Source organism: Entelurus aequoreus, linkage group LG01 (assembly GCF_033978785.1).
Source record: "Entelurus aequoreus isolate RoL-2023_Sb linkage group LG01, RoL_Eaeq_v1.1, whole genome shotgun sequence".
In the NCBI taxonomy this organism is placed as follows: Eukaryota; Metazoa; Chordata; class Actinopteri; order Syngnathiformes; family Syngnathidae; genus Entelurus; species Entelurus aequoreus.
In genome coordinates, this window is record NC_084731.1 from 95,863,603 (window position 1) to 95,884,814 (window position 21,212).

Sequence of the window (21,212 nt, forward strand, 5' to 3'; positions counted from 1 at the left end):
TGTTTTCCCGTGCGTACTGTTGTAGTTCTTGTCTTGCGCTCCTGTTTTGGTGGCTTTTCCTGTTTTGTCTGTATTTTCCTGTTGCAGTTTCATGTCTTCCTTTGAGCGCTGTAGCTTAGCAATCAAGAATATTTAAAGTTGTTGCTATCTTGTTTTTTGTGGACATTGTTGATTGTCATGTCAATGTTCGGATGTACTTTGTGGACGCCGTCTGCTCCACACGCTGTAAGTCTTTGCTGTCGTCCAGCATTCTGTTTTTGTTTACTTTGTAGCCAGTTCAGTTTTAGTTTGGTTCTGCATAGCCTTCCCTAAGCTTCAATGCCTTGTGTGTGACAATCATTGGTACTTTAATCTTTAATCTTAGGGGCACTCACTTTTTGTTTATTTTTGGTTTAAGCATTAGTTACCTTTTTTACCTGCACACTGCCTCCCGCTGTCGTCTGCATATTGTGATCACGACAAACCATCATCGTCTCACACAACATTTTCCCGACATCTACAAAGCAATTAGCTACCGGCTGCCACCTACTGATATGGACGAGTATTACACGGTTACTCTGCAGAGCTCTAGACAGCACAGACACTCAACAACGGCACATTTGCGGATTACAATTACTGGTTGGCAATAAATACTTTTAACCCAATTAGGTGAAACTACATAATCTCCCATGGCACACCAGACAGTGGTTGAAAAACACTGGAATAATGAACTTGTTGATACTATTAAACTGTTAATAGCGCTCACCATGAATAAACTGAAAAAAAATATACAGTTACAGATGGTTAGTATCAGCATAAAACACTGATTGGAACATCATTATTTTGGACTGCCACAAATAGATGTTGACATTTTGATGGGACTTTTTTGTGACTGTACCTCGTCATTCCCAGTCTATACAGTAGATGGCAGTGTAACTGTGCTTTAAAACACACTTCACATGCAATGGCCTGCCGGAGATGTGTTGCCAACAATATTTTAAAATACATTATAGTATATAAGCAATGCATCCGGAAAGTATTCACAGCTCTTCACCTTTTCCATGTTTTGTTATGTTACAGCCTTATTCCAAAATGTTGGTTTTCCTCTTAGTATCCAAACAAAGACATCCTGGATGAAAAAACTAACACTTCCCATCCAACCCGATGAGGGAGTGAACAACTGACAACGTCACGCTACTTCCGGTAGGGGCAAGGTTTTTTTTTATCAGAGACCAAAAGTTGCGAACTTTATCGACGTTGTTCTATACTAAATCCTTTCAGCAAAAATATGGCAATATCGCAAAATGATCAAGTATGACACATAGAATGGATCTGCTATTCCCGTTTGAATAAAAACATTTCATTTCAGTAGGCCTCTAAAGGGAGATGGGGGAAATAATTTTTTTTATTATTTTTTTTATTTTTTTTTAGACATGTAAACTTTTTCGTGCGCACCAGAAACTTTCTATAGTTATAAAAAAACAATTTTTTTTATTTATTTTTTTACAAATGCGCACGAGAAACTTTCTCGTGCGCACGAGATACAAATAAATATCATTTTTATTTTTTTTATTTTTTTATAACTTTATAAAAAGTTTCTCGTGTGTACGATAAGCTTTCTCGTGCGCACGAGATACATGTCTAAAAAAAACAAACAAAAAAAAACATATATATCATTTTTATTTTTTTATAACTTTATAAAAAGTTTCTCGGTAGGAACGGTGTTCCTGGGATTAAAGGCCTCACCTTTTCTCCTCCAAACATATTTCTAGGTATTGTGGCCAAACAGCTCAATTTTGGTTTCATCTGACATCAAATGGACAAAGATAAGACTTTCTGGAGGAAAGTTCTGTGGTCAGATGAAACAAAAATGGAGCTGTTTGGCCACAATACCCAGCAATATGTTTGGAGGAGAAAAAGTGGGGCCTTTAATCCCAGGAACACCATCCCTACCGTCAAGCATGGTGGTGGTAGTATTATGCTCTAGGCCTGTTTTGCTGCCAATGGAACTGGTGCTTTACAGAGAGTAAATGGGACAATGAAAAAGGAGGATTACCTCCAAATTCTTCAGGACAACCTAAAATCATCACATTTACCACTTTTGACGTGTGTTAGGGGTCATTGTCCTGTTGGAACACCCAACTGCGCCCAAGACCCAACCTCCGGGCTGATGATTTTAGGTTGTCCTGAAGAATTTGGAGGTAATCCTCCTTTTTCATTGTCCCATTTACTCTCTGTAAAGCACCAGTTCCATTGGCAGCAAAACAGGCCCAGAGCATAATACTACCACCACCATGCTTGACGGTAGGAATGGTGTTCCTGGGATTAAAGGCCTCACTTTTTCTCCTCCAAACATATTGCTGGGTATTGTGGCCAAACAGCTCAATTTTTGTTTCATCTGACCACAGAACTTTCCTCCAGAAAGTCTTATCTTTGTCCATGTGAAGTCTGATGAAACCAAAATTGAGCTGTTTGGCCACAATACCCAGCAATATGTTTGGAGGAGACATGTATCTCGTGCGCACGAGAAAGTTTCTCGTGCTCATTTGTAAAAAAATAATAATAATTGTTTTTTTTATAACTATAGAAAGTTTCTGATGCGCACGAGAAAGTTTACGTGTCTAAAAAAAAAAAAAAAAAATTATTAAAAAAATTATTTCCCCCATCTCCCTTTAGAGGCCTACTGAAATGAATTGTTTTTATTCAAACGGGAATAGCAGATTCATTCTATGTGTCATACTTGATCATTTTGCGTTATTGCCATATTTTTGCTGAAAGGATTTAGTAGAGAACAACGTCGATAAAGTCGCAACTTTTGGTCTCTGATAAAAAAAAACCTTGCCCCTACCGGAAGTAGCGTGACGTTGTCAGTTGTTCACTCCCTCATATTTTCCTATTGTTTTCAACGCAGCTAGAGCGATTCGGACCATTACCCCATTAATTTGAGCGAGGATGAAAGATTCGTGGATGAGGAACGTTAGAGTGACGGACTAGAATGCAATTAAATACATATTTTTTTTCGCTCTGACCGTAACTTAGGTACAAGCTGGCTCATTGGATTCCACACTTTCTCCTTTTTCTATTGTGGATCACGGATTTGTATTCTAAACCCCCTCGGATACTATATCCTCTTGAAAATGAGAGTCGAGAACGCGAAATGGACATTCAGTGCCTTTTATCTCCACGACAATACATCGGCGAAATGCTTTAGCTACGAGCTAACGTGATAGCATCGTGCTTTAACTGCATATAGAAACAAAAAAAATAAACCCCTGACTGGAAGGATAGATAGAAAATCAACAATACTATTAAACCGTGGACATGTAAATACACGGTTAATGCTTTCCAGGCTGGCGAAGGTTAACAATGCTGTGCTAATGACGCCATTGAAGCTAACTTAGCAACCGGACCGCACAGAGCTATGCTAAAAACATTAGCTCTCCACCTACGCCAGCCAGCCCTCATCTACTCATCAACACCCGTGCTCACCTGCGCTCCAGCGATCGGCGGAAGGACGAAGGACTTCACCCGATGCGTTTGGCGGCCCGGAGACGTAGGAAGTCAAGGTGAGGTCGGCGGCTAGCGCGTCTGCTCTCCAACAAAGTCCTCCTGGTTGTGTTGCTGTAGTCCGCTGCTAATACACCGATCCCACTTACAACTGTCTTCTTTGCAGCCTTCATTGTTCATTAAACAAATTGCAAAAGATGTCCAGAATACTGTGGAATTATTAAATGAAAACAGAGCTTTTTGTATAGGATTCTACGGGGTACCATAACTTCCGTTAAACTGACTTCGTCACGTGCATACGTCATCATACCGCGACGTTTCAGCCGGATATTTCCCGGGAAATTTTAAATGTCACTTTATAAGTTAACCCGGCCGTATTGGCATGTGTTGCAATCTTAAGATTTCATCATTGATATATAAACTATCAGACTGCGTGGTCGGTAGTAGTGGCTTTCAGTAGGCCTTTAGGGGATCCGTAGAAACTCAAGACAGCCATGACATTATGTTCTTTACAAGTGTATGTAAACTTTTGACCACGACTGTATATGACTAGAAATAACTCCAGCGACTTTCCTGGTGTTCTAGGACACTTTATGAGGCATGAAACCACGTATCGCTCTTGGTCTTGCTGATTTTGGACACCCTCCTTTAGACGCTCCACTGCTCATTATGTACTGTTAATGTTAAATAGGCCTAGTGCAGGTCATCAAGTCCTAGCCTGGCCTCACCTGTTTGGCCCTTGAAGGTTTCGTCTCTTCCACCTTGTTGGTCTTCATCTTGGTCAACATCTCCTGACGGTGTTGTCGCACAGCGCTCTCCTTGGGTCCCATCCAGGTGGTGTCCATGGGTATGTGGACCTCGCCCAGGCCCGGCTCGGGCAACATTGCCACCGCTTCATCTGCAGGGGGAGAGTTGACACAGACACAACTCTGTGTTTATATTGAAGCGTACACACAAGACTGTCCTAAAGGAGGTCTAGGACGTGCTAATTCATTCATTCATATTTTATCCTGCTAAGTGTCAGGGGTGAGTTGGAGCATATGGTTCAAGAGTAGTGTCCAGAGTCGGGACACGGGGTGGACCGCTCGCCTGTGCATCGGTTGGGGACGTCTCTGCGCTGCTGACCCGTCTCCGCTCAGGATGGTCTCATGCTGGCCCCACTATGGACTGGACTCTCACTGTTATGTTAGATCTACTATAGACTGGACTTTCACAATATTACGTCAGACCCACTCGACGTCCATTGCATCCAATCTCCCCTAGAGGAGGGGGGTCACCCACATATGCGGTCCTCTCCAAGGTTTCTCATAGTCATTCACATCGACGTGCCATTGGGGTTGTGAGTTTTTGGAAAGTGCCACTCTACCGAACTCAGGACAACTGTCTGATTGTCGGACAAAAGGTACACTTTATTTTGTAAATCATAACGTTTTGTATATGATTCCTTTTGTATTTAAATTACTTACTTATTATCAGTGGTGGGACTAACTGTAACGCCGTTACTTTCGGCAGTAAATAGTAATCTAACGCGTTATTTTTTATATTCAGTAACTCAGTTACGGTAACTACATGATGCGTTACTGCATTATTTTACGTTATTTTTTTATGTAGCATCGGGTAGAAACTGAGGAGATCTGAGTGTGTTTTATTGGAGCGCTTCGGAAGAGACAACAAGGAAGAGGCTGTCTGTGTGTATATGTGTGTGTGGGAGGCGGCGTGTCTGTGTTTACTAACAAGGCATGGCGAAGCCCGAAGCCGAGTTTCTTAACATGGAGATACTCTCACTACTTTTCTTTTGTAGACCACAAAGAAAAGAACATTTTAGTTAAATGCAAGTTGTGTCTTGGATCAAAGATCCTATCCTAGCAATTTCAAATCTGCTGAAACAGCTACAAAAGCAACATGATTCGAGGAAGCTAGTAAAGAGAGACACACTTCACCTCCTAAGCATCAGCGGCTGGATTTTAACGAGGCACCGCGCACTGAAGGTACACACACTCTGTCAGTTCTCTTATACACTGTTGCTCTTTCATTCTAGACTTCTGGAGTGTTTGATAATCACATCACTCTAAATGTATAGACCAGGGGTCACCAACCTTTTTGAAACCAAGAGCTACTTTTTGGGTACTGATTAATGCGAAGGGCTACCAGTTTGATACACACTTAAATAAATAGCCAGAAATGGCCAATTTGCTCAATTTACCTTTGACTCTATGTTTCTATTAATAATTAATGATATTTACACTTAATTGAACGGTTTAAAAGAGGAGAAAACACAAAAAAAAATGACAATTAAATTTTGAAACATAGTTTATCTTCAATTTCGACTCTTTAAAATTCAAAATTCAACCGAAAAAAAGAAGAGAAAAACTAGCTAATTCGAATCTTTTTGAAAAAATTAAAAAAAGAATTTATGGAACATCATTAGTAATTTTTCCTGATTAAGATTAATTTTAGAATTTTGATGACATGTTTTAAATATGTTAAAATCCAATCTGCACTTTGTTAGAATTATAACAAATTGGACCAAGCTATATTTCTAACAAAGACAAATCATTATTTCTTCTAGATTTTCCAGAACAAAAATTTTAAAAGAAATTCAAAAGACTTTGAAATAAGATTTACATTTGATTCTAAAGATTTTCTAGATTTGCCAGAATAATTGTTTTGAATTTTAATCATAATAAGTTTGAAGAAATATTTCACAAATATTCTCCGTCGAAAAAACAGAAGCTAAAATGAAGAATTAAATCAAAATGTATTTATTATTCTTTACAATAAAAAAAAAAAAATACTTTTAACATTAATTTAAATTGTCAGGAAAGAAGTGGAAGGAATTTAAAAGGTAAAAAAGTATATGTGTTTAAAAATCCTAAAATCATTTTTAAGGTTGTATTTTTTCTCTAAAATTGTCTTTCTGAAAGTTATAAGAAGCAAAGTAAAAAAAATAATTAATTTATCTAAACAAGTGAAGACCAAGTCTTTAAAATATTTTCTTGGATTTTCAAATTCTATTTGAGTTTTGTCTCTCTTAGAATTAAAAATGTCGAGCAAAGCGAGACCAGCTTGCTAGTAAATAAATAACATTTAAAAAATGGAGGCAGCTCACTGGTAAGTGCTGCTATTTGAGCTATTTTTAGAACAGGCCAGCGGGCTACTCATCTGGTCCTTACGGGCTACCTGGTGCCTGCGGGCACCGCGTTGGTGACCCCTGGTATAGACTATAAAGTTCACAAACATAAAGAGGGATGCTAGTGGGCCAGGCCAATCTTTCCTTATCTCTAAACTAAAACTGGGTAAATGTGTAGAGTGTTCTTGGCTTTAGACATGCTTTTATTTCACAATTCCTTGAGAGAGAAAAAACCGCCTGGTTAGGCTTTGTGTATGTAGTGTGTGCCTTCCTTGGTTTACAGCTATGTTGTTATTATGCTGTTTGTTACTTATGTATGTTATGTTGCAGCTATTTAAAATAGTTGTGTCAATTTGTTCTGGCCTGAAACAAATCTTTGTCTTTTGTGTGTTGTATGTAGACCACATTGTGTCCAGTGATGCAAATACAGATTGTATTATTCTCCAGTGCAATAACAGTACTGAAATGAAGGCTAAAAGGGCATTAAAGGGGGCCTTCAAAAAATAAAAATAAAATATATATATATATAAGTAACTAAATAGTTACTTTTCACAGTAACGCATTACTTTTTGGTGTAAGTAACTGAGTTACTTTTGAAATAAAGTAACTAGTTACTGGTTTTCAGTAACTAACCCAACACTGCTTATTATTACCTGTTTATTTACATGATATCAGTTTAAAAATGTACTAAACCACTCCTCCATATGTCCTCAGCTTGATTTTGTATAAACTACCCTGAACTGTGAAATGTGGTGGAAACACAAACCATACACTTCTACAGGAACCTAAAGTTTTAGGAACTAAAGGTTCCAGGAACTTAAAGTTCCTGAGCTTTTGGTGGAAAAGGGCCTATTGTAAAACAGGTGTGCTGGCAGGACAAGAAAGAGAAGGTAAAGAAAGGTGCTGCAAACAGGAACTACTGATAAAACAAGAGGACCTGGACAGAAAATGGTACCAAAATGACAAAGTCCAAACTGTCGAGTGGGATCATGACGAGATTTACGTTATGCAAACTTTTAATCAGGGTCATTTGGGCACTTGTGATTTAAAAAGAGAAAACACAGCTAGACTTCCTAAAAGGAAGAAGAAGTAAAGCATTTCTCACAGGACTGCAATGTATGTGTGGAAGTGGGGGCGTGATCTAACTCACTGGCCATGGCACGTGTAATTGTAATGGACACTGTAGGAATAACATGTAAACAAATATGTTTGGAAATACAAATGGACTTTCACAAGCCAGACTGGACCACTGGTGAGTGCTGTTAGGTGTGTGTGTGTGTGTGTGTGTGTGTGTGTGTGTGTGTGTGTGTGTGTGTGTGTGTGTGTGTGTGTGTGTGTGTGTGTGTGTGTGTGTGTGTGTGTGTGTGTGTGTGTGTTCTTGTATTTCTACCCTTCTTGAGAAATCAACAAGGAAAATTGCCTTCCATATGAGGACCATTGCATCTAATAGAGCAGGAGTCTCCAACGCGGTGCCCGCGGGCACCAGGTAGCCCGTAAGGACCAGATGAGTAGCCCGCTGGCCTGTTCTAAAAATAGCTCAAATAGCAGCACTTACCAGTGAGATGCCTCTATTTTTTAAATTGTATTTATTTACTAGCAAGCTGGTCTCGCTTTGCCCGACATTTTTAATTCTAAGAGAGACAAAACTCAAATAGAATTTGAAAATCCAAGAAAATTTTTTAAAGACTTGGTCTTCACTTGTTTAAATAAATGCATTAATTTGTTTTACTTTGCTTCTTATAATTTTCAGAAAGACAATTTTAGAGAAAAAATACAACCTTAAAAATGATTTTAGGATTTTTAAACACATATACCTTTTTACCTTTTAAATTCCTTCCTCTTCTTTCTTGACAATTTAAATCAATGTTCAAGTAAAAAATTGTTTTTTATTGTAAAGAATAATAAATACATTTTAATTTAATTCTTCATTTTAACTTCTGTTTTTTCGACGAAGAATATTTGTGAAATATTTCTTCAAACTTATTATGATTAAAATTCAAAAAATTATTCTGGCAAATCTAGAAAATCTGTAGAATAAAATTAAAATCTTATTTCAAAGTCTTTTGAATTTCTTTTAAAAATTTTGTTCTGGAAAATCTAGAAGAAATAATGATTTGTCTTTGTTAGAAATATAGCTTGGTCCAATTTGTTATATATTCTAACAAAGTGCAGATTGGATTTTAACCTATTTAAAACATGTCATCAAAATTCTAAAATTAATCTTAATCAGGAAAAATTACTAATGTTGTTCCATAAATTATTTTTGTAATTTTTTCAAAAAGATTCGAATTAGCTAGTTTTTCTCTTCTTTTTTTTCGGTTGAATTTTGAATTTTAAAGAGTCGAAATTGAAGATAAACTATGTTTCAAAAACATTTTCGTGTTTTCTCCTCTTTTAAACTCTTCAATTAAGTGTAAATATCATTAATTATTAATAATAACATAGAGTTAAAGGTAAATTGAGCAAATTGGCTATTTCTGGCAATTTATTTAAGTGTGTATCAAACTGGTAGCCCTTCGCATTAATCACTACCCAAGAAGTAGCTCTTGGTTTCAAAAAGGTTGGTGATCCCTGGTCTAATGACTGAGCTACGTCATTTCCTGTGATGTTCCACAGGGCATTTCTTGTGGGACGGGATTCGTTCCCAGAGATTCGAATAAAGAACCAACTCTTTTTCTTTACTATAGTGGCCTCGATAACAGGAACCGGTTCTCAAAAAGGGATTCCAGTCCATGGAATCGGTTCTTTTCTTATCGAATGGTTCTTTTCTTATCGAACAACCGGGAGAACCGGTTTCGAATATCATCCCTAATCCCGCATGATTTATGGACAATAAATCAGACAGGAGTCCTGTCTGCATCCTGAGAGAACAACCCACGCAGTAAAATGTTGTACAATTCTTGTAAAAAAAAATGTCACTCATATCTTGCTTTTGAGTATATTTTAATAGAATAAAAATAATTGTGATCAGTAGTTGGGAAGGAGTAGGACAAACCAGCAGTAAAATGTATCATTTCTAACCAACTTTTGGGTCAAGGAGCGCTAAATTGTGCAACCCAATAGTTGGGTTTGGAATAACCCAACATTGTAGTGAGCATAACTCAGCTTTTGTGTTAAATAAATTCAACCCAACAGTTGGGTTATGAAACAACCAACATTGAGTTGGCATAACTCAACTTTTGGGTTAAATAATTTAACCCAATAGTTTGGTTGGGAATAACCCAACATTAGGTTATCATAGCTCAACTTTTTGGTGAAATAATTCAATGCAAAAGTTTGGTTGAATTAACCCAAAATGTTGAGTTAAAATAACTCAAAAAAGGTGTTTGTCCTTTTCTGAACCAGCAGTTGGGTTGAAATTGGGTTATATTTTAACCCAACATTTTTTAGTGTGCTGCTGCTGAAGTTTAAACATGTCCTCTTAAAATATCTTACATGTTGTTCTTTTATAACAAAAACATAAAAGAAGAATATTGGAGAATATATTAGACTTTTTTTTACATTATTTTCAAGTTTTTTTTTTTATTATTATCTCAAAACACCTCTTAAATTGGAATCCTATCATACAAAACCTACGTTTCTTACTTGTTGGTACCTGTTTTTGTGTATTTGGCATCCTCGTCAGTCCAGAAAATTTAAAATCAAGGCTCGGTAGAGATATTGGATATTTTCATGTATGGGTTAGTTGTTTATTGGGGGGGTCGGCAACGCGCGGCTCTCGAGCCACAGTGGCTCCCTAGAGCTTTTTCAAAAAAGTGTGAAAATGGAAAAAGATGGGGGGAAAAAAATATATTTTGTGTTTGAATATTGTTTCTGTAGATGGACAAACATGACACAAACCTTCCTAATTGTTAGAAACCCCACTGTTTACATTAAACATGCTTCACTGATGAGAGTATTTGCCGCGCGCCATTTTGTCCTACTAATTTCGGAAGTCCTTGAACGCACCGCAGTTTGTTTTACTTGTACAACTTTCCTTGATGCTGCCACAGTAAGGCGTGTTTTTTACCACTCCTTTTTTGTCTCTATTTGTCCACCAAACTTTTTATGCTGTCCGTGAATGCACAAAGGTGAGCTTTGTTGATGTTATTGACTTGTGTGGAGTGCTAATCGGGCATCTTTGGTCACTGCATCAATGCAAGCTAATCAATGCTTACATGCTATTTATGCTATTTATTAGAGATGTCCGATATATGCGTTAAAATGTAATATCGGAAATTATCGGTATCGGTTTTTTTATTATCGGTATCGTTTTTTTTTTTTTTTTTTTTTTTAATTAAATCAACATAAAAAACACAAGATACACTTACAATTAGTGCACCAACCCAAAAAACCTCCCTCCCCCATTTACACTCATTCACACAAAAGGGTTGTTTCTTTCTGTTATTAATATTCTGGTTCCTACATTATATATCAATATATATCAATACAGTCTGCAAGGGATACAGTCCGTAAGCACACATGATTGTGCGTGCTGCTGCTCCACTAATAGTACTAACCTTTAACAGTTAATTTGACTCATTTTCATTCATTACTAGTTTCTATGTAACTGTTTTTATATTGTTTTACTTTCTTTTTTATTCAAGAAAATTTTTTTTAATTTATTTATCTTATTTTACTATTTTTTTTAAAAAGTACCTTATCTTCACCATACCTGGTTGTCCAAATTAGGCATAATAATGTGTTAATTCCACGACTGCATATATCGGTTGATATCGGTATCGGTTGATATCGGTATCGGTAATTAAAGAGTTGGACAATATCGGAATATCGGATATCGGCAAAAAGCCATTATCGGACATCCCTACTATTTATGCTATTTATCCTAGCTGTATGTACATATTGCACCATTATGCCTCGTATTTTAGGTATATTTGAAGTCATTTTATGTGCAGTTTCCTTCAACTTGAACACACACATCTTTACCTTTGGCCATTCTAAGCCAGTCATTTGCAGGAGTTATCACACCCTCTGAAAAGCCTCCGTTTTAGTAATGTTTTCCAATGTTGTAAACATGTGTAGAATACATATTACATTTCAACTTTTCTGTCAATGAAGATTTGCGACACATAGTCATTTTGATAGTAGGCTAATATAGCTAATATAGACACTTACATCATTACAACACTTATATAAAGCTTTACATTTTTTGCGGCTCCAGACCGATTTTTTGTTTGTATTTTTGGTCAAATATGGCTCTTTCAACATTTTGGGTTGCCGACCCCTGGATTATGGGCTAAAATACAATGGGATCATTAGGTCTATATCGCCCAGCCCTACACTCATGTTAGCACTACTGTAGGCCTTATACACGGTCTGTTGTAATGTTTAACTGTGGCAAATAGTCCTCAGCAGGCACGTGCACACATAGGGCCCTATGGATGCTCGAGCCCCTGCCCTTTTTTGCCTCGTCTCGTCTTTTGTTTTTGTTTTTTCACTTTAATCAACATTAATAAATTCCTGTCAGAGATGTAAAAAAAAAAAAACAGTGGTACAAAAACTCCACGTTTTCTTGTAATACCGGCTGAGTGAGTGAGTAAGTGAGAGGAGAGAGAGCCAACTGCGCCCCTGAGACGTGACAGTGGAGCAACTTGAACCTGTGAGTTATGGTCTAGTCGCTGTCCACTTATTCAGCATCTAATATGGGTAATATTTCAGAAAAACGCTGTATTAGTCTATTATTCAATGTGTCAGCTTCTGTTATTGCCGGACGTCGGAGTACGGCGCATCAATTGAGCACGGCACATCAAGTCCGCACAGAGCAGAGCGGATCGTGCGGGACAGGAAGTAGTGAACAAAATACAAAATAAAACACCGGGTTCATTTTCAAAATAAAATGCACTGTGTTTACGGTGGATCACATTTTTCTCACAGTAGAGTTTTAGATATAAAGTTTATTGTGCTATTACTGTGTGGGTTAACAAAATAATAATAATGATAATAATGACAATAATAAGAATAATAATAACAGTAATAATAATAATAATAATTATTATTATTAATAATAATAATAATTTCAGCATTCTGGGGATATAAGATGTAGGTTATCTGTTAGGAATATTACCATCTGTATTTAAACTTGATTCATGTTGATTATGCCTGCAGCACAATGCCAAAAAAAGAAAGGATACAGCCCTCTACTGGCCCCTGGTCCATATTTTTGGCCCCGTGTTGCGTTTCAGTTGTTTAGTCCGAGCATTAAGTGAGATACACCATAAGTTACAACTTGATGGTGTTTTCATCAAGTTAAGGGAAGAAGGACCGATTTTCACATTGAAGTTTTTTCCATTTGGGTATTTATTTATTTATTTATTTTTTTCAAAGTTCATGTTGCACTGTTCAATGTTGAATTTTAAAGTGCTTATCTTTAACAATAAATAGCCTAATAATAAACCAGTGTTTTGTTGCTTTTCATGTCTTCCAAGCCAATGATAATGTGAATTAACTCATTATGACAATAATTTTTTGACTCAAAAGAAATGGCAATCACTTTTACCTACAAAGGACACACAGCTAAGTAGTTAGCTTCCTATTAGCAAATTTAATTTTACATTAATTTCCATATTGTGTAAAGCAGTGTTTTTCAACCTTTTTTGAGCCAAGGCACATTTTTTTAATAAAAAAAATACGGAGGCACACCACCAGCAGAAAAGGTTAAAAAATTAAACTCCACCAGGTTGTCGTGCCTTATTTTGAGTTTGTTGTTGTTGTTTCCTGTGTGTCGTGCTTTAGTCCCTGTCTTGCGCTGTTATTTTGGTGACCCTTCCTGTTTTGTTGGTGTTCTCCTGTAGCAGCTTCACGCCTTCCTTTGAGTGCTATTGCCCGCACCTGCTTTGTTTTCGCCATCAAGACTATTTAAGTTGTGCGTACGCTATCCTTCTTTGTGGGGACATTGTTTATTTGTCATGTCATGTACGGGATGTGCTTTGTGGACGCCGTCTTTGCTCCACACGCTGTAAGTTTTTGCTGTCGTCCAGCATTCTGTTTTTGTTGACTTTGTAGCCAGTTCAGTTTTACTTTTGTTTTACATAGCCATTCCTATGCTTCAGTGCCTTTTAATCATTTTTGGTTTAAGCGTTACATACCTTTTTACCTGCACACTGTCTCCCGCTGTGCTCTGCATATTGGGATCACGACAAACCATCCTCGACGCGTTCCGACTTCTACAAAGCAATGAACTACCTGCTGCCACCTACTGGTATGGAGTATTACAAGATGACCCTGCCAAGCGCTACACAGCACAGGCACTAGACAACGGCACATTATTATGATTATTGATTTGCAAAAAATATTTTTTGGACCAATTAGGTTAAGTTACATAATGTCCCACGGCACACCAGGCAATATCTCACGGTGTGCCGCGGCACAGTGGTTGAAAATCACTGGTGTAAAGGACCAAAAAAAAAAATTCCTGCCCTTTTCTGACTTTGAGCCCCTGCCCCTCTATAATCACGTGCACGTCCCTGGTCCTCAGCAACGTACAGTAAGTGCACAACTTTTCCTCTAAATGCCATCATTTTAAGATTTTGTCATTGAATGATTCCAACACTCGGGGCGCAGCATGGAGCGCAACCACGGCTGAAGTGTCCCGCTTAAGGATGCTTGGACTCAATGTGGACTCTGCAGCAGCAAGCATTTCAAACAAAAGTCTTAAACCAGCAAAGGGGCGGGTGAAAAGTTATTCTGGTTCTCAACACAAGCACAAGGAGATTCTTGGCAAGCCTAGGCGTACAGTTGCCGCCCTCCATAGGAGTAGATGGGGGGGGGGGGGGGGGGCTGGGGTCCGTGGCACCAGTTTTTTAGAAGAAGGTTTTTACGAGGATTATCTCCGGACTATTTCAGTCTTACAGTCTTGGTCTGGACGCCCCCGCAGGTGCACAGGAATGCCCTTTGATAGCTGACAATGTTGTTTCAGATGGGACGGCTGTTTCTTTCCACTCTGCCTCCCACTTCCAGCAGCACTGAGGCGGACCACCTTGTTCCCACCACGGAGCCAAATTCCCACTGAAAACACAGTGTGCAATAGGGTTGTACGGTATACCGGTATCAGTATAGTACCGCGATACTAATGAATCATTTTCCGTACGATACCGCCTCTGAGAAGTCGTGTCGTTGCTGGTTTACGAGCAGAGGAGCATGTTCGGCAGCGCACAATCACGGAGTACTTACAAGCAGACACAGTGTGTAGACAGAAAAGGGAGAACGGATGCATTTTGGCTTAAAAACTGACGATAAAGGTGAAGTTATAACACTGAAACGCCCTCAGGAAGAGGTGCTTTAAGACAGTGTTTTTCAACCTTTTTTGAGCCAAGGCACATTTTGTTCATAAAATAAAATACAAAGGCACACCACCGGCAGAAAAGGTTAGAAAATGAAACTCCACCAGGTTGTCATGCCTTATTTTGAGTTTGTTGTTGTTTCCTGTGTATAGTGCTTTAGTTTCTGTCCTGCGCTGTTAATTTGGTGACCCTTCCTGTTTTGTTGGTGTTCTCCTGTAGCAGCGTCACGCCTTCCTTTGAGTTCCAATGCCCGCACCTGCTTTGTTTTGGCAATCAAGACTATTTAAGTTGTGCGTACTCTATCCTTCTTTGTGGGGACACTGTTGATTGTCACGTCATGTCATGTACAGACGTACTTTGTGGATGCCGTCTCCGCTCCACACGCTGTAAGTTTTTGCTGTCGTCCAGCATTCTGTTTTTGTTTACTTTGTAGCCAGTTCAGTTTTACTTTTGTTTTGCATAGCCATCCCTATGCTTCAGTGCCTTTTGTTCATTTTTGGTTTAAGCATTACATACCTTTTACATACCAAAAAAGGTTGAAAAACACTGCACTAGACCAGGGGTCGGCAACCCAAAATGTTGAAAGAGCCATATTGGACCAAAAATACAAAAACAAATCTGTCTGGAGCCGCAAAAAATTAAAAGCCATATTACATACAGATAGTGTGTCATGAGATATAAATTGAATTAAGATGACTTAAAGGAAACTACATGACCTCAAATATAGCTACAAATGAGGCATGATGATGCAATATGTACATATAGCTAGCCTAAATAGCATGTTAGCATCGATTAGCTTGCAGTCATGCAGTGACCAAATATGTCTGATTAGCACTCCACACAAGTCAATAACATCAACACAACTCACCTTTGTGCATTCACGCACAACGTTAAAAGTTTGGTGGACAAAATGAGACAGAAAAAGAAGTGGCATAAAACACGTCCTAGAAAGTCGGAGAAAGTTATACATGTAAACAAACTACGGTGAGTTCAAGGACCGCCAACATTAGTAGGACAAAACGGCGCTCGCCAAATACTCGAATCAGTGAAGCATGTTTAATATAAACAGTGTGCTTTATAACAATTAGGGAGGTTTGTGTCATGTTTGTCCTCCTACAGAAACCATATTAAAACAAAAAATATATTTGTTTCCCCTCATCTTTTTCCATTTTTCATACATTTATGAAAAAGCTCCAGAGAGCCACTAGGGCGGCGCTAAAGAGCCGCATGCGGCTCTAGAGCCGCGGGTTGCCGACCCCTGCACTAGACAATGGCACATTATTATAATTATTGATTTGCAAAAAATATTTTTTGGCCCAATTAGGTGAAGTTGCATAATTTCCCACGGCACACCAGACAATATCTCACGGCACACTAGTGTGCCGCGGCACAGTGGTTGAAAAACACTGCTTTAAGACATGGCTAGCCTTACTCCTTGTCTCCATGGCGACAAATATAGTGAGTTTCTTACAAGTATCATCCCTGCAGGACGAGGAATAGCTAAACATGCTTCACTACACATCGTAGCTCACCGGCGTCAAAATGTAAACAAACGCTGACATCCACTGTAATGATACCAAGTACAGTAGCGTATCTAGTCGATACTACTATGATTACGTCGATATTTTTTGGCATCACAAGTTCACATTATCTTCTTTCGTTTTTAAAAAATGTATATTATGTTTATAAACTCAGGAAATATGTCCCTGGGCACATGAGGACTTTGAATATGACCAATGTATGATCCTGCAAAGACTTGGTATCGGATTGATGCCCAAATTTGTGGTATCATCCAAAACTAATGTAAAGTATCAAACAACAGAAGAAAAAATGATTATTACATTTTAACAGAAGTGTAGATAGTAATAATAATAATAATAATAGATTGTATTTGTAAGAAGCACTTTGCATTGAGTAAACAACCTCAAAGTGCTACAGTGTATTAAAAAAAATAAAAATAAAAAGATAATAAAAAATAAATCAAAATAAAAACTAGAACAGAACAGAGTTAAAACTCGTATGCATATATCTAAAAAAAAGGCTTTTTAAAAAAGAAGGGTTTTTAAGCTTTTTATAAAAAGCATCCACAGTCTGTGGTGCCCTCAGGTGGTCAGGGAGAGCGTTCCACAAACTGGGAGCGGCGGAGCAGAAAGCCCGGATAGAACATGTTAGGAGAGAAAGTAAGCAGATATTAACAGTAAATGAACAAGTAGATTAGTAATTAATTTTCTACCACTTGTCCTTAATAATTTTGACAAAATAATAGAATGGAAAATGACACAATATGTTACTGCATATGTCAGCAGCTAAATTAGGAGCCTTTGTTTGCTTACTTACTAATAAAAGACAAGTCGTCTTGTATGCTCACTATTTTATTTAAGGACAATCTTGCAATGAGAAACATATGTTTAATGTACCCTAAGATTTTTTTGTTAAAATAAAGCCAATAATGCAATTTTTTGTGGTCCCCTTTATTTAGAAAAGTATCAAAAAGTATCGAAACACTTTAGTATGGGGAACATATTCTAAGAAACAAAAGACTTAATTTACAGTTATTTGGACACTAGGGGAACATAGTCTAAGTAATAAAGACTTAATTTAGAGTTATTTGGACAACAGGGGAACATAGTCTAAGTAATAAAGACTTAATTTAGAGTTATTCGGACACTAGGGGAACATAGTCTAAGTAACAAAGACTTAATTTAATTTGAGTTTATGCACTGTGTTGGTTTTGTTGTTTGAACAAGGTGATGTTCATGCACGGTTCATTTTGTGCACCAGTAAAAAAACATGGTAACACTTTAGTATGGGGAACATATTCACCATTAATTAGTTGTTTGTTAACATGCAAATTAGTAAAATATTGGCTCTTAACTAGTCATTATTAATTACTTATTAATGCCTTATTCTGCATGGCCTTATTATAACCCTAACCCTCTAACCCTGACCCTAACCCTAACCAAATAACTCTAAATTAAGTCTTTATTACTTAGACTATGTTCCCCTAGTATCCAAATAACTCTAAATTAAGTCTTTATTACTTAGACTATGTTCCCCTAGTGTCCGAATAACTCTAAATTAAGTCTTTATTACTTAGACTATGTTCCCCTAGTGTCCGAATAACTCTAAATTAAGTCTTTATTACTTAGACTATGTTCCCCTAATGTACGAATAACTCTAAATTATTAACTCTAAGTTATTTGGACACTAAGGGAACATGGTCTAAGTAATAAAGACTTAATTTAGATTTATTTGGACACTAGGGGAACATAGTCTAAATAATAAAGACTTAATTTAGAGTTATTTGGACACTAGGGGAACATAGTCTAAGTAATAAAGACTTAATTTAGAGTTATTTGGACACTAGGGGAACAGTCTATATAATAAAGACTTAATTTAGAGTTATTTGGACACTAGGGGAACATGGTCTAAGTAATAAAGACTTAATTTAGAGTTATTTGGACACTAGGGGAACATAGTCTAAGTAATAAAGACTTAATTTAGAGTTATTTGGACACTAGGGGAACATAGTCTAAGTAATAAAGACTTAATTTAGAGTTATTTTGACACTAGGGGAACATAGTCTAAGTAATAAAGACTTAATTTAGAGTTATTTGGACACTAGGGGAACATAGTCTAAGTAATAAAGACTTAATTTAGAGTTATTCGGACACTAGGGGAACATAGTCTAAGTAATAGAGACTTAATTTAGAGTTATTCGGACACTAAGGGAACATAGTCTAAGTCATAAAGACTTAATTTAGAGTTATTCGGACACTAGGGGAACATAGTCTAAATAATAAAGACTTAATTTAGAGTTATTCGGACACTAGGGGAACATAGTCTAAATAATAAAGACTTAATTTAGAGTTATTCGGACACTAGGGGAACATAGTCTAAATAATAAAGACTTAATTTAGAGTTATTCGGACACTAGGGGAACATAGTCTAAGTAATAAAGACTTAATTTAGAGTTATTCGGACACTAGGGGAACATAGTCTAAGTAATAAAGACTTAATTTAGAGTTATTCGGACACTAGGGGAACATATTCTAAGTAATAAAGACTTAATTTAGAGTTATTCGGACACTAGGGGAACATAGTCTAAATAATAAAGACTTAATTTAGAGTTATTTGGACACTAGGGGAACATAGTCTAAGTAATAAAGACTTAATTTAGAGTTATTTGGACACTAGGGGAACATAGTCTATATAATAAAGACTTAATTTAGAGTTATTTGGACACTAGGGGAACATGGTCTAAGTAATAAAGACTTAATTTAGAGTTATTTGGACAATAGGGGAACATAGTCTAAGTAATAAAGACTTAATTTAGAGTTATTTGGACACTAGGGGAACATAGTCTAAGTAATAAAGACTTAATTTGGAATTATTTGGACACTAGGGGAACATAGTCTAAGTAATAAAGACTTAATTTAGAGTTATTCGGACACTAGGGGAACATAGTCTAAGTAATAAAGACTTAATTTAGAGTTATTTGGACACTAGGGGAACATAGTCTAAGTAATAAAGACTTAATTTAGAGTTATTCAGACACTAGGGGAACATAGTCTAAGTAATAAAGACTTAATTTAGAGTTATTTGGACACTAGGGGAACATAGTCTAAGTAATAAAGACTTAATTTAGAGTTATTCGGACACTAGGGGAACATAGTCTAAATAATAAAGACTTAATTTAGAGTTATTCGGACACTAGGGGAACATAGTCTAAATAATAAAGACTTAATTTAGAGTTATTCGGACACTAGGGGAACATAGTCTAAATAATAAAGACTTAATTTAGAGTTATTCGGACACTAGGGGAACATAGTCTAAGTAATAAAGACTTAATTTAGAGTTATTCGGACACTAGGGGAACATAGTCTAAGTAATAAAGACTTAATTTAGAGTTATTCGGACACTAGGGGAACATATTCTAAGTAATAAAGACTTAATTTAGAGTTATTCGGACACTAGGGGAACATAGTCTAAGTAATAAAGACTTAATTTAGAGTTATTCGGACACTAGGGGAACATATTCTAAGTAATAAAGACTTAATTTAGAGTTATTCGGACACTAGGGGAACATAGTCTAAGTAATAAAGACTTAATTTAGAGTTATTCGGACACTAGGGGAACATAGTCTAAGTAATAAAGACTTAATTTAGAGTTATTCGGACACTAGGGGAACATAGTCTAAGTAATAAAGACTTAATTTAGAGTTATTCGGACACTAGGGGAACATATTCTAAGTAACAAAGACTTAATTTAGAGTTATTTGGACACTAGGGGAACATAGTCTAAGTAATAAAGACTTAATTTAGAGTTATTTGGATACTAAGGGAACATAATCTAAGTAATAAAGACTTAATTTAGAGTTATTTGGTTAGGGTTAGGGTCAGGGTTAGAGGGTTAGGGGTTATAATAAGGCCATGCCGAATAAGGCATTAATAAGTAATTAATAATGACTAGTTAAGAGCCAATATGTTACTAATTTGCATGTTAACAAACAACTAATTAATGGTGAATATGTTCCCCATACTAAAGTGTAACCATGTTTTTTTTACTGGTGCACAAAATGAACCGTGCATGAACATCACCTTGTTCAAACAACAAAACCAACACAGTGCATAAACTCACAACAAATTACACACCTGCAAACCAGTCAGCTGTTGCCGTATCCGTAATACGCCGATAGAGAGAAGTTTGTATTTACACGATGAGTCGGGTGTGTCTTAATTGACCTCCGCCGAACCCCTGAGTCCGACTCACCGAACCCCTAGGGTTCGATCGAACCCAGGTTAAGAACCACTGATCTAGAGGCTTCCTAAACAAAAACAACCCCCCCAAAAAATATGGATTTTGTAATAATAAGAAAAAGAAAAATATCAATCTAATCACTTTAGAATTGTTGATATACTGATACTGTACTAAATATCGACATCTGGATCAGTCACCCATACTTTACATTGAAGCTTTAGTAGCTAGCTGTTGTCCTGCTGTGTGTGTCTATGTGTGTGTTTTGATTTTTTGATTGATTGATTGAAACGTGTATTAGTAGATTGCACAGTACAGTACATATTCCGTACAATTGACCACTAAATGGTAACACCCCAATAAGTTTTCAACTTGTTTAAGTTGGGGTCCACTTAAAACAATTCATGGTACAAATATATACTATCAGCATAATACAGTCATCACACAAGTTAATCATCAGAGTATATACATTGAATTATTTACATTATTTACAATCCGGGGGGTGGGATGTGGAAAGGGGGGGGGGGGGGGGTTAGGTTTGGTTGATATCAGCACTTCTG

The 21,212-nt window shown here is 37.0% G+C and overlaps 1 protein-coding gene across 1 annotated transcript in view; it reads right to left on the reverse strand.

Annotated features, from left to right (window-relative positions):
* igfbp2a (insulin-like growth factor binding protein 2a) overlaps positions 1–21,212 on the reverse strand; it is a 56,980-nt gene that overhangs the window by 7,618 nt on the left and 28,150 nt on the right. The window contains exon 2 of the mRNA XM_062062251.1: positions 4,215–4,384. Within this exon, the coding sequence (XP_061918235.1) occupies positions 4,215–4,384 (170 nt within the window). The remainder of the gene's footprint in view (positions 1–4,214; positions 4,385–21,212) is intronic.